This window comes from Pristiophorus japonicus, chromosome 10 (assembly GCF_044704955.1).
Source record: "Pristiophorus japonicus isolate sPriJap1 chromosome 10, sPriJap1.hap1, whole genome shotgun sequence".
Lineage (NCBI taxonomy): Eukaryota > Metazoa > Chordata > Chondrichthyes > Pristiophoridae > Pristiophorus > Pristiophorus japonicus.
The window spans coordinates 187,588,063-187,600,704 of NC_091986.1; the positions used below are offsets into that span (position 1 = coordinate 187,588,063).

General features: G+C 46.3%; 1 protein-coding gene across 1 annotated transcript in view; it reads left to right on the forward strand.

Annotated features, from left to right (window-relative positions):
• The first annotated feature begins 1,184 nt into the window (after positions 1-1,184).
• LOC139275233 (rho guanine nucleotide exchange factor 17-like) overlaps positions 1,185-12,642 on the forward strand; it is a 550,636-nt gene continuing 539,178 nt past the window's right edge. The window contains exon 1 of the mRNA XM_070892404.1: positions 1,185-5,105. Within this exon, the coding sequence (XP_070748505.1) occupies positions 1,185-5,105 (3,921 nt within the window). The remainder of the gene's footprint in view (positions 5,106-12,642) is intronic.

Here is a 12,642-nt window from a genome sequence, read left to right on the forward strand (position 1 = left end):
TGCCACAGATTGTGTTGCCTCAGATTAGTACACGCTTCTTCAAGCAACGCATAAATATGTGTTCAAACATTATAATTTTAACATCTTATGCACAGTATGAAAAGTGAACAAGTAGATTTTAATGAGTTGTGATACAACAATAACCCCAATTGTTGTTTGGTTATGGCATGGAAGTCTCACATGACCACCTGGGGGCGATAAAGTCCTCCTTTTGACCAATAAACGCCAATTTCGAAACATTTTGCCGATTATCACTGGAGCGTGTCACTTTACAATAATTTATGTTATCAACAAAAAACACGTTTTCAGAAGTACAGGCTGAAGCGCGGTAAAAGAAAGCGAGATTTGTGCAGCTTGGTTAATTACAGTGACCATGTAAACCTTGGTGATGGGGGGGAGGTTCTCGGATGAAATCTTGTCTCAGGCACAAAGAAACTAACCCTTGAGATACACACGGAACAACAGATGCACGTTTCAATGAAGAACTCCCGTTAACATGTATATATGTAAAAAAAAACAGCGCCCAAAGCAAGGGAAGCTCTTTTTGGTTGTAAAAGTTCCTTCAAAATAAATTTCGGGGAACTTCCCCCCCCCACCCCCCCTCCTTCACTAATTTTGCACCCATAGACCGTCCCCGTTGACTTTCTCCGCCCCTTTTACTGCAGTTTATTTGCATGTTTTAAAAAAAAGACAAAAGTCGCGCAAAAAGTGGACAGCAGATTGTTGGGGGAAGAGAGGGAGAGAGAAAAAAAAAGATCAATGGGGAACGGCAAGGGAGACGGCACCTCGGAAAAATGCCGCTGATTTCCGAGTGGCAATGGATGGTGTGTGGAGCGACGAGTCAGTTTCAAAAAGTTGAGCCACAGCGCGAAAAGTTGGAGCTGCACTTTTTGTTTGCAGTGCATGGATGGGATCAGGAATCGGGAGAAGTGTCGGGGGAGGTCAACGCTTGTTCCTTTCTCACTTGGATTGTTCTTTTATTTTCTAGCGTTGTGAGTATTTATTAACTTGGGGGGCCGAACTGGGGGCTGGGGTTGGGGGGGGGGGGTGTGTTGGTGGTGGCGGTGGGGAGAAGAACTAGGTCAACGATGCGTTGGGTGGTTTGCAAAAAACGTCTTGTGCCGCAGTGGATGTGAGGAGGGGTGGGTTGGGTTGGGGGTGGGGGGGCGGTTGGAACAAAAACGATGGCGGAAAAAGATCAAGGGAGAAAAGTGAGTGTTTACAGAAGTGTTTCATTTAAATATCTGAGCGAGTGGAGAGCCAAGACTCCGGCTGACGAGAGGCAGCACAAAGTTTTAACAACTCCTGCCCAGCCCCCAACCGCCGGAGACAAGAGTCAGCAAGCGTCCAACAGGTCTGCCAGCAAAATCCGCACCGTTTGCAAGCTGGTCTCTGCCAAGGTGCCCAGCCCGGAGGCGAAGAGGTGCCACCAGATCTCGCCGTCCATCCGCCAGCTCTCCGAGCTCTTTGACACTGGGGAGACCTCCCCGCCTGCCGGTGGTCCCAGAACCCCAGCCCAGGGGCAGCAGCTGACAGCGGCCAGAGCCACCGCGGAGACAGTGGACCAAGCGGTGCCCCAGACCCTGGACGGGGTGGCTGAGGCTTTGGCTGGCAGCTGGGCAGAGGGGGCGCCTGAAGGAGATGGGGCGCCTGGAGGAGATGGGGCGCCTGGCTGCCACCAAGGTGGGCTGAGCATGGACCCGCAGGAGCAGGCGGACCAGGACAGACTTCTCTCGGCGGCTTCTGGCGACTGGCCCCGCGTCACCCAGATGCTCAAACTCTTCGGCGAGAGCGGCTTGAGGAAGACCCACCGGCTCGGCTCCGACGCCTGCGACCCCGGCGGCTCCTTGCCCTGGCCCCAGGCTTTGGGCGAGGGCCAAGCCCCCGGCCAGCTGGCCAGGTGCCCCCAGGCCGAAGGTGCCTGCAGCCCGACCAGAGCCAGGTCCAGGTCCGCCGGCCACTCGGCGAGCCCGCTCGGCGGCGAGGACAAGCCCCCGGGCTGGAGTGAGACTGCCAGCCCCGGCTCCAAGCCCCCACCCCCGCCCCCGCCGCCTCGCAGCTCCCTGCCACTCGCTCTGAAGTTGCCTTGGCGTTCAACTGGTCCGCACAAACAAGAGGGAAGACAGGAGTCGGATAGTTTACATTCCACGCATAACTGCTCCAAACCACACAGCTCCAGCGACGAGGAGCGATGCAGCAGAGATCTGGTGCACTCCACCACTTGTAGCGGCGGCAGCAAAGTTGCAAAGGTCAGCAGGTCCCAGGACCGGTCTTCCGGCAGCGAGGAAGACCAGCCCGTGGTCCACAGGGATGTCAAGCGAAGATCACTGAGGAAAAAGAAAGCCAGCGTCCTGCTGGGGAATCAGGACGAGTCTGACAGCGATGTCCCCTTAGGCGAAACTCTGGCGAGGCATGAAGGAGGTCTTGGACTCGGTCAATTGGAGCACTTCTCTTGTAAAAGTGAGGAAGGCTTGAAGGCACAGCAAGCAGACTCGCCGGCACTGGACTGTTCTCCACCTTGTGGCTTGGCAGCTCTTCCACGTGAGAGGAAACATTGTGTCCCAGCAACTTGCCAGACCAGCAAAGTTGAACAGAGCCATAAAAGGTCTCTCGGACTGCTTGGGGATAGTGGAACGCCCACCACTGCAAACCAGACTCACAGCACTTCAGGGTCACCCATACCGATGGTCTCCAGAGTTGCAAAAGTCAACATCCAGTCTTTCCTTCAGAGTCCCAGCAGCTCCAGGAGCAGCAGCAGGTACTCCAGCACTGAAACACTAAAGGAGGAAGACCACTATTCTGGATTAAGCAGGAGCTTTCAAGGGAGTTTGAACATGCACCGATCACCAAGCTTTGGCCACGGAGATGAGACAGCAAAGCATCTGAAACCATCAGTGCGTTCTCGACCAAAACTGCCTTTTGGGATTGTCAAGGTAGTGACTGAGGGTTCAACAGGGAGCGTGATGCCGCAGTATGAATGTAGCACTGATAAATCTAAGCACAGAAAGTCTATGTCAAATCCTGACATAGCATCTGAAACACTGACTTTGTTTAGTTTTCTTAAATCGGACTTTTCAGGGCTCAGGATGCGGAGGAAAGAGGAGGAGGAATTTGACGGTGATGGGGTTAATCACAGTCGCACTGAAGGCACTCCGTGCCAAAACACAAAGCGGCAGCATGAGCTCACCTCAGTGGGAAGAGGCAGGGACTCACTCCACTCTTTAAACCAGCAGTCTGCAGGTGCACGGCCCACCCTCAAAGACCTCACTGCCACTCTGCGCCGGGCCAAATCTTTCACCTATTCTGACAAGCCAACGGCACGCAGGCCCATCTCCCGCAATGTGATGAAACCCAGCAATTCCGAAGTCATGCTTGCAAATATCGGGTGCTGTGACTCTGCCTCGGGGGGATTAAGCCAAGGCAGGGCCATTCAGAGAAGGGAGGACATGCTGGCTGTCGACATGCAGGTCCAGTACATCCAGGAAGCCGGGCAGCTTTTTGAGAAAATCAACATGATGTGGTCTCAGAAAGAATCTCCCCACGACCTCGATCAGAAGGACACGGAATGCCGGAAGCGCGTGGAGGATGCGGCGCCGTTTCGGGAAGACGCCGATATGCCAGCTGCTGCAGCAGACGAGGAGCTGGAGAATGTCAAAAAGGGAGGGTCCGAGGAGAATTTATCTGGTGGGAAATCGGCCGATGATTTGTCGGGTCCGGAGTCCAGCATGACTGACGAAGGAATTGTTACCGAGCCGGAAACTGGATCCAGCAGCACCTTGTACAAGGAAATTCCAAGTCACATGTTGGTGCGAAAACCAGCCAGCAGCCTGGGTAAGGACGATAAAAAGGAGCTGCTCATCAGCAAAGGCATGTCTCCTGCAACGACGGCAGTGAGGACTGGCTATGAGAGTGTCGCAATAGGAGAGGATGTGGTGTACAATAAAACTGCTATTCCAGTTACACTGGATCCCCCTTCCACTCCCAGTTCCATTCGGCGCAGACGGAAATTCCCTCCTGGTGGCAGCAATGGGTCTGATTCCAGCAACGGGAGCAACGGTGAGTCCAGCGGCGACACCTACAGATCTTTCAGTGACCCCATGCCACATAGGAAGTGCTCTGAAGAAACTGAGAATTTCTCCGTGGACAGCAACCTGTTGGGCTCGCTAAACTCTGTCAAAGGCGGCATCCTGGAATGTTCAACCACCACCTTATCAGAATGCACAGGAAGCGCAGCCAGTGACTTGTCAGTTTGCAGTGATGGCTTAAAGGACTACAACACCGTGATCCAGCGCATAGTTAGAGAGCCGGGAACGATGGACAAAGTGATCGATGAAAAGGGTAATGGAAAGTTGGTGAAAAAGAAATCACTCAGCGACCCAAGTCGGAGAGGTGAGTTGAGTACCCCAGGGTTTAAGGGTGCTAGTGAGCCGATAACTGAGATGGAACAGGCGATTCCAGCATCTAGCAGTGAGCCAATCCTTTCTGAGCAGAGGGATGAAGTAGGGGACCTGGAGGAGTTTTCTAAGCAGGTTAGGAAGCCCCGTTCACAGTCTGAACGCACGCTGCCCTTGCAGGTGATTGAGGAACAGGATAAAGCTAATTTGCAGAGCTTCAGTTTGCACCCAAAGCTAGCAGAGGTTCTTTCTCCACGATCAATGAGGCGCAGCTCCAAGAAGCGTAATAACAGGGTCACCCAACAGGAGGGTAGAAGGTATGAGATGTTGGGTGAGATGGACCAGTCCCCACCGCCCAAGACGAGGCCTTCGTCCAAGCACATAAGGCACACGAGCGAGCCTGCCAATTTTGTTCCCATTGCCTCCAAGGTCATTGCCCCAGAAACCCATTTGTCTTGTAGCCAACCAGTCCACGTTGTGGCCCCCGAACCCACGAGACAATCTAGGAAGCAGTTTCCCCTTGCACAAACTCCGTCCTTGGAAGACGTCACCAAGCAGTACATTTTGAAAGGGGACTCATCTGTTCTGCCGCCAGTGGAATTGTCTGTCTCGGCTCCTGGTACGCCAACCAGCACCGAACCCCGACTGCCCTCCCTATCCAAACCAAATGAGGAATTAGGAGCAAGCATCAACAAAGGCAAACCTCAAGTGGTAAGTGAATTGGGCTTCAGATTGCTTTACCTTGATTATTGTTTTGTGATGTTTTTTTTTGCATCAGTTTGGTCTCTGGAAATGCTGTTAAATGTCGCACAATGAAATTTAGTTTTGAACGAGTTTTTATTTGAACCTCCTGCGATGTTAAAAATACTATTTCATGCAGAAAGCGGCATGCTTTTACTTTTGGGCATGGTTTTGGATGTAAACATGTATACTTTGTAGAATCAGGCTGTCCTTTTTGCATCACAGTGAAGGGAAAATTGATGTTTAGCTCAACAGGATCCGTTATAGTTACAGTCAGGTTTTTCCCCCCTCATTTTTTGAATTCAGTCTAAATTCCAAAATTAGTTCCCTGCAACAAAGTTTGTGCTGCAGTTTTTTTTTTTAAAAAGGCAGTTTTACTAAGAGAAAAAAATTTAATACTATTGATGCCAGACTTGTCAGGGTTGTAACCTATGCACGTGTATAACCAGTGAAGACAATTGCCGACCCCGAGGTACACAGTCGAGACCATGTATAAATGCTAACCAGCTTTTCACAACATTGAAATCTTTAGCGTTCTTAATTTTCTATGTGGTTCATGACAGCAGGATGTTATCAAGGTTACATGCTCTGCCAAACACTTACTCCTTGCTACAACCCTGTGACTTCCTTCTGAACCTACAGCATTCAGGGATGATTTGTGGAGACTGAGCAAGGATGAGCTGGTTTACCGAAAAGTAAACATTGACATTTGGACTGTGTAATCATGTGCCGGAAGAGCAAGAAGGTTCTCCAGTTTGGTATCCCCATGTTGCTTTTGAGTCATCGTAGGGTGAAGAGGCTGAAATGTGAAAGCAAAAGCCTTTTATTTTAAACGTTTGCACTGTATTCGAAACGTTCTGTCATAGAGGTAGAAGCAAGGTTAAGAACAGGTTTGGCGCAGGCCTCAGTAACGCATCATTAGGTCCCGGTTTTGGGGGCATGGGCGGGTTTTACTATGTGAAATAGTGACATGAGGTGGAGGGACTTAGAAGAATCAGTACTAGGAACGTTGCTGAGAAGAGAATAAATTGAGAGGAAAGTCGGCATTTGCTAGGGTGAGATATACAAATAACCACTTGGTCTGTGGTGCAATGAAATTATGCCTGTGCTTTATGTTAGACCCCCGAAAACAGTCCCGCCAGAAGAAATAAAAAGAAAATAAACTGCAACTGCTGGAAATCCAAAATGAAAATAGATAATGCTGGAAATACACCATCATCATAATCATCATAGGCAGTCCCTCGAAATCGAGGAAGACTTGCTTCCACTCTAAAAGTGAGTTCTCAGGTGACTGAATAGTCCAATACGGGAATTACAGTCTCTGTCATAGGTGGGACAGACAGTCGTTGAAGGAAAGCATGGGTGGGTGGGGAGTCTGGTTTGCCGCACGTTCCTTCTGCTGCCTGCGTTTGTTTTCTGCATGCTCTCGGCGACGAGACTCGAGGAGCTCATCCCTCCCGAATGCTCTTCCTGCAGTTAGGGCGATCTTTGGCCAGGGATTCCCAGGTGTCGGTGGGGATGTTGCACTTTACCAAGGAGGCTTTGAGGGTGTCTTTGAAACGTTTCCTCTGCCCACTTGGGGATCACTTGCCGTGTAGGAGTTCCGAGTGGAGCGCTTGCTTTACTCGGAGTCTTGTGTCAGGCATGCGGACGATGTGGTCAGTCAGCATATGTAACAAGAAAATACAGGTTAATGTACAACTTTTTTCCAGGGTTGAAAACTGTCCCAATAGAAGAACCATCCATAGTGTGAAAAACTCTCACTTCTATGGCTATATGTAATGTACTGCATTGTGTCATAGCCTGACATATTAAATTGTACAATCATTTTTTAAATAAAGCTGTTGCAAAATATCAATAATTATACTATTATAGCATTCCACTAAGGAGCGGTTTAAAGGGGATTAAAATTCTCCATTTGAAACCACTCGTGTTGTTGATTTAATACATGATTGCATTTATCAAGGTATATTAGATAGTGTAATATAACCACCTTGTACACTAATGCAGACAGGATGATCTCAGCCCAACATGATCAGACAAAGAGTGAACCCAATTTGGAACAGATCCTGCCTCTACACTTCGAGTCTGTAAATATAAAATGTAGAGCTTTTTATTATAATCATGTTTGAGAGGGTGCCATCATGCATCATGTTTGCTCATAGCACTTGTGTCTGTATGTAATCGGAAACATTGAGTCTTTCACTAGGATGACCAATGTGGAAACAGAAATTCGTTTGGTTCTGAAGGGCTTGTTGAGAATTCATTGCAGGTTAATGAGACGACTGTAGTCATTCTTTGTTCTGATGGTGGTTCAGGAATAAACAGTAATGTTCATCTTGAGGTTGTTGTCTGTATAGAGTGGGACTTCTTTGACAAAATGTGTCCTGCAGTTAATACATACAAAGTTACTGTTTTTCAAATGAATATTTGTGTGATTTGCAATAAGTTTAAAAAAAAGACTTTTGTATCAAATTGAATCTATGTGGTCTGCGTAACTAATTTTTGTAATGATCTTTGACTTGGACCGGCTGAATGATGCATGCTGGGAATAATCATTTATTTCTATTTGTATTTGGCACATGAGTAGAATAAAAAACAACACAAGCTAAGGCCAGGTTTTGAATGAGTTGCCTTTTGAGGGCACATCTATCCTTCTAGTAACCTTTGCCTAGTTTCTGAAATATTGTACTTGCAACAGAAATGATTCTGTGAGCATCTGCTGCAGTTAAAATTGTAACTGCAGATGCTTTAGCCATAATCTTCCAATGTTCTTGATTCAGGAATTGTCCCTTTTTCGATTGGAAAATTGCGAATGTAATTCCATTATTTAAGAAAGTCGAAGGAGAGGAACCAGGAAATTATAGACTTGTTAGTCTAACATCTGTTGTGGGGAAGTTATTTGAATCTATAATTAAGGACAGAGTGACTGAGCGCTTAGAGAAATTTGAGCTGATTAGAGAGAGCCAGTATGGATTTGTAAAGAGTAGGTCATGTCTAACAAAGTTAATTGCATTTTTTAAGGAAGTAACTAAAATAATAGACAAGAGAATGTCTGGATGTAGTTTATATGGACTTTCAGAAGGCATTTGTAAAGGTTCCAAATAAGAAACTGTTAGCTAAAATTAAAGCTCATGGAATTGAAGACAAATGATTGACTTGGTTAGGAGATTGGTTAGGCAGTAGAAGACAGAGAGTAGGAATAATGTCTATGTACTTGAATTGGAAGGAAGTAACTAGTGGTGTCCCACAGGGATCTGTGTAGTGGCCTCAACTATTCACTATATTTATTAATGACTTAGATAACAGAATAGAGAATCATATATCCAAGTTTGCCAATGATGCAAAGATTGGTGGCATAGCAAGTAGGCGGGAACATAAAATTACAAAGAGACATTGATAGATTAAGTGAGTGGGCAAAACTGTGACAGATGGATTTCAGTGCAGGTAAGTGTGAGGTGATTCATTTTGGACCAAAAAAGGATAGATCTGAGTATTTTTTAAATGGTGAAAAGCTAGGAACAGTGGTGGTCCAAAGAGATTCAGGGGTCCATGTACACAGATCACTAAAAGGTAGTCGTCAGGTACAATAAATAATCAAAAAGACTAATGGAATGTTAGCCTTTATAAGTAGAGGGCTAGACTATAAAGAGGAGGAAGTTATGCTACAGCTATACAAAGTCCTAGTTAGACTGCCTCTGAAGTACTGCGTACAGTTCTAGGCACTGCACTTTAGAAAGGATATATTGGTCTTGGAAGAAGTGCAGCGCAGATTCACCAGAATGTTACCAGGGCTCTAAAGGTTAAATTATGAGGAGAGATTACACAAACTAGGCTTTATTCTCTGGAATGTAGTAGGTTAAGGAGTGATTTGATTGAGGTTTTTAGGATTTTGAAAGAATTGATAGGGTAGATAGAGAGAAATATTTTCCACTGGTACAGAGTACAGGACAAGGAGATATAACGTTAACAATCAGAGCCAGGCCATTCAGGAGAGAAGTTAGGAAACACTTCTTCACACAAATGTAGAACTTTCTCCCACAAAATGCAATAGATGCTAGCTCAATTAATAATTTTAAATCTGAGATCGATAGATTTTTGCGAGCCAAGGGTATAAAGGAATATAGAGCCAAGGCGGGTGGATGGAGTTAGGATATAGATCGACCATGATCTCATTGAATGCCGGTATGATGATCAAAGGTACAATATGTAAAAAAAACTTGTCTCCGCAGGCTGTCCCAACCTTTCATAAGAACATAAGAAATAGGAGCAGGAGTAGGCCATTTGGCCTCTTGAGCTAGCTCCGCCATTCAGCAAGATCATGGCTGATCTGATCTTGGACTCAACTCCACTTCCCTGCCTGCTCCCCATAACCCTTCACTCCCTTGTCGCACTAAAATCTATCTATCGCCACCTTAAATATATTCAATGACCCAGCCTCCACAGTTCTCTGGGGCCGAGAATTCCACAGATTTACAACCCTCTGAGAGAAGAAATTCCTCCTCATCTCAGTTTTAAATGGGCAGCCCCTTATTGTGAAACTATGCCCCCTAGTTCTAGATTCCCCCAGGAGGGGAAACACCCTCTCTGCATCTATCTTGTCGAGCCCCCTCAGTATCTTGTATGTTTCAATAAGATCACCTCTCATTCTCCTAAACTCCAATGAGTATAGGCCCAAAATACTCAACCTTTCCTCATCAGTCAACCCCTCCATCTCGGGAATAAACCTAGTGAACCTTCTTTGAACAGCCTCCAATGCAAGTATATCCTTCCTTAAATATGGAGACCAAAACTGTATGCAGTACTCTAGGTGTGGCAGGACTTCTCTGCTTTTATACTCTATCCTCCTTTCAATAAAGGCCAAAATTCCATTTACCTTCCTGATTGCTTGCTATACCTGCATACTAACTTTTTGTGTTTCATGCACAAGGACCCCCAGGTCCCTCTGTACTGCAGCCTTTTGTAATTTCTCTTCATTTAAATAATAATTTGCTTTTTTATTTTTCCTGCCAAAGTGGATAACCTTACACTTTCCCACATTATACGCCATCTGCCAAATGTTTGTCCACTCACTTAGCCTGTCCGTATCTCTTTGCAGATTTTTTGTGTCTTCCTCACAACTTGCTTTCCCACCCATCTTTGTACCATCAGCACAATTGGCTATAAATTATACTCGGTCCCTTCATCCAAATCATTAATATAGATTATAAATAGTTGAGGCCCCAGCACCGATCCCTGTGGCACACCACTAGTTACCATTTGCCAAGCGGAATATGACCCATTTATCCAGGCTTTCTGTTTTCAGTTAGTTAGCCAATCCTCTATCCGTGCTACTATATTACCCCCAACGTCGTGAACCTTTATCTTGTGCAGTAATCTTATGTGGCACTTTATCGAATGCCTTCTGGAAATCCAAATATACCACATCCACTGGTTTCCCCCTTATCCATCCTTACACACTGGTGTGACAGGACTGTGTCGTGCAATGTGCTGCTCCCAGTGTTTGTGGGTCGTGCTGCCTCTGGCCCCTTTATTGAAGTGTTGTGGCTAGCGAGGATCCTCGGCTGGAGGTCATTGTGGGGTTGTGGTTGGTGCAGCCCACTGCAGATGGTCTTGCAGGCCGGGACCACACCGATTTCCAGGCCGGACCGCCGCATGCTGCTCCCTCCAATGACCATCAGCAGTCCGGGGGCCATTGGAGGGAGCAGTGTGCGGTGGCAGGCCACTGCAGGGAGCAGCGCGTGCTGCTGCAGGAGAGAGACGGCTGACTGCAGTGCGGGTAAGTACAGCAGGAGCGGCGAGGTTGGGGTGAAGGAGCGGCAAGTGTTCGTAGAGGGATGTGATCGGGCCCCAGAAGAGGTGAGGGCCCAGGGGCAGCACGGGCCAGCCCACACTGCGATATGTGTGCGCACTAGATCCGTGCAGCAGAGCAGGTCTCCAGTCGTCTTGGTTAATCCTTGCCGCTGGACCAAGACCTAGCTCTGTCAAACCCGTGTGGTGGCTGGTGTGCAACACCCACCACACGTTAAAAAAATCCACGCACAGTCATCTTCCACCCTTCAAGATGTAGTTCAGGATCCGGAATATCGGGTCCTTCATTGAAACACTTGTGAACTCATCCCTTTTCGGTGTGGAAGCAAGTCATCCTCGCTTCGAGGGACTGCCTATGATGATGATCCACCCTGCTCGTTACATCCTCAAAGAACTCCAGCAAATTTGTCAAACATGATTTCCCATTCATAAAACCATGCTGACTCTGCTTGACTGTATTATGCTTTTCCAAATGTCTTGCTATTGCTTCCTTAATAATAGATTCCAGCATTTTCCCAATGATAGATGTTAGGCTAACTGGTCTATAGTTTCCTGCTTTCTGTCTGCCTCCTTTTTTAAATAAGGGCTTTACATTTGCAATCCACTGGTACCTCACCAGAATCCAGGGAATTTTGGTAGATTTCAACCAATGCATCCACTATCTCTGCAGCCACTTCTTTTAAGACCCTAGGATGCAAGCCATCAGGTCCAGGGGACTTGTCCACCTTTAGTCCCATAATTTTACTGAGTATTTTTTCCTTAGTGATTGTTTTAAGTTCCTCCCTCCCTCTAGCCCCTTGTTTATCCATTACTGGGATGTTTTTAGTATCTTCTACCATGAAGACCGATACAAAATATTTGTTCAAAGTCCCTGCCATTTCCCAGTTTCCCGTTAGTAATTCCTCAGTCTCATCCTCTAAGGGACCAATGTTTACTGTAGCTATTCTCTTCCTTTTTAAATACTTATGGAAGCTCTTACTATCTGTTTTTATATTTCTTGCTAGTTTACTCTCTTAATTAATCTTCCCTCTATTATTTTTTTAGTCGTCCTTTGCTTGTTTTTAAAGTTTCTCAATCTTCTGGCCTCCCACTAATCTTGGCCACTTTGTATTCCATTGTTTTCAATCTGATAGCATCCCTTATTTCCTGAGCTAGCCACGGATGGTTCTCCCTTCTCTTACAGTCTTTCCTTCTCATTGGAATATATTTTTGTTGAGTGTTATGAAATATCTCCTTAAATGTCTACTACTGCTTATCAACTGTCTTACACTTTAAACTATTTTCCCAGTCCACTTTAGCCAACTCTGCCTTCATACCTTTGTAATCTCCTTTATTTAAGCTCAGGACACTGGTTTGAGATCCAACTTTCTCACCCTCCAACTGAATTTGAAACCATGCTATGATCACTCTTTCCGAGAAAATCCTTTACTAGGAGATCATTTATTAATCCTGTCTCATTACACAGTACCAGATCTAAAATAGCCTGCTCCCTGGTTGGTTCTGCAATGTACTGTTCAAGGAAACCATTCCGCATACACTCTATGAACTCTTCCTCAAGGCTACCTTGGCCAATTTGAATTGTCCAATCAATATGAAGATTAAAATCACCCATGATTATTGCAGTTCCTTTTTTACAAGCCTTATTTATTGATTTTTACTCTGTCCAACAGTGTAACTACATTTAGGGGGCCAATAG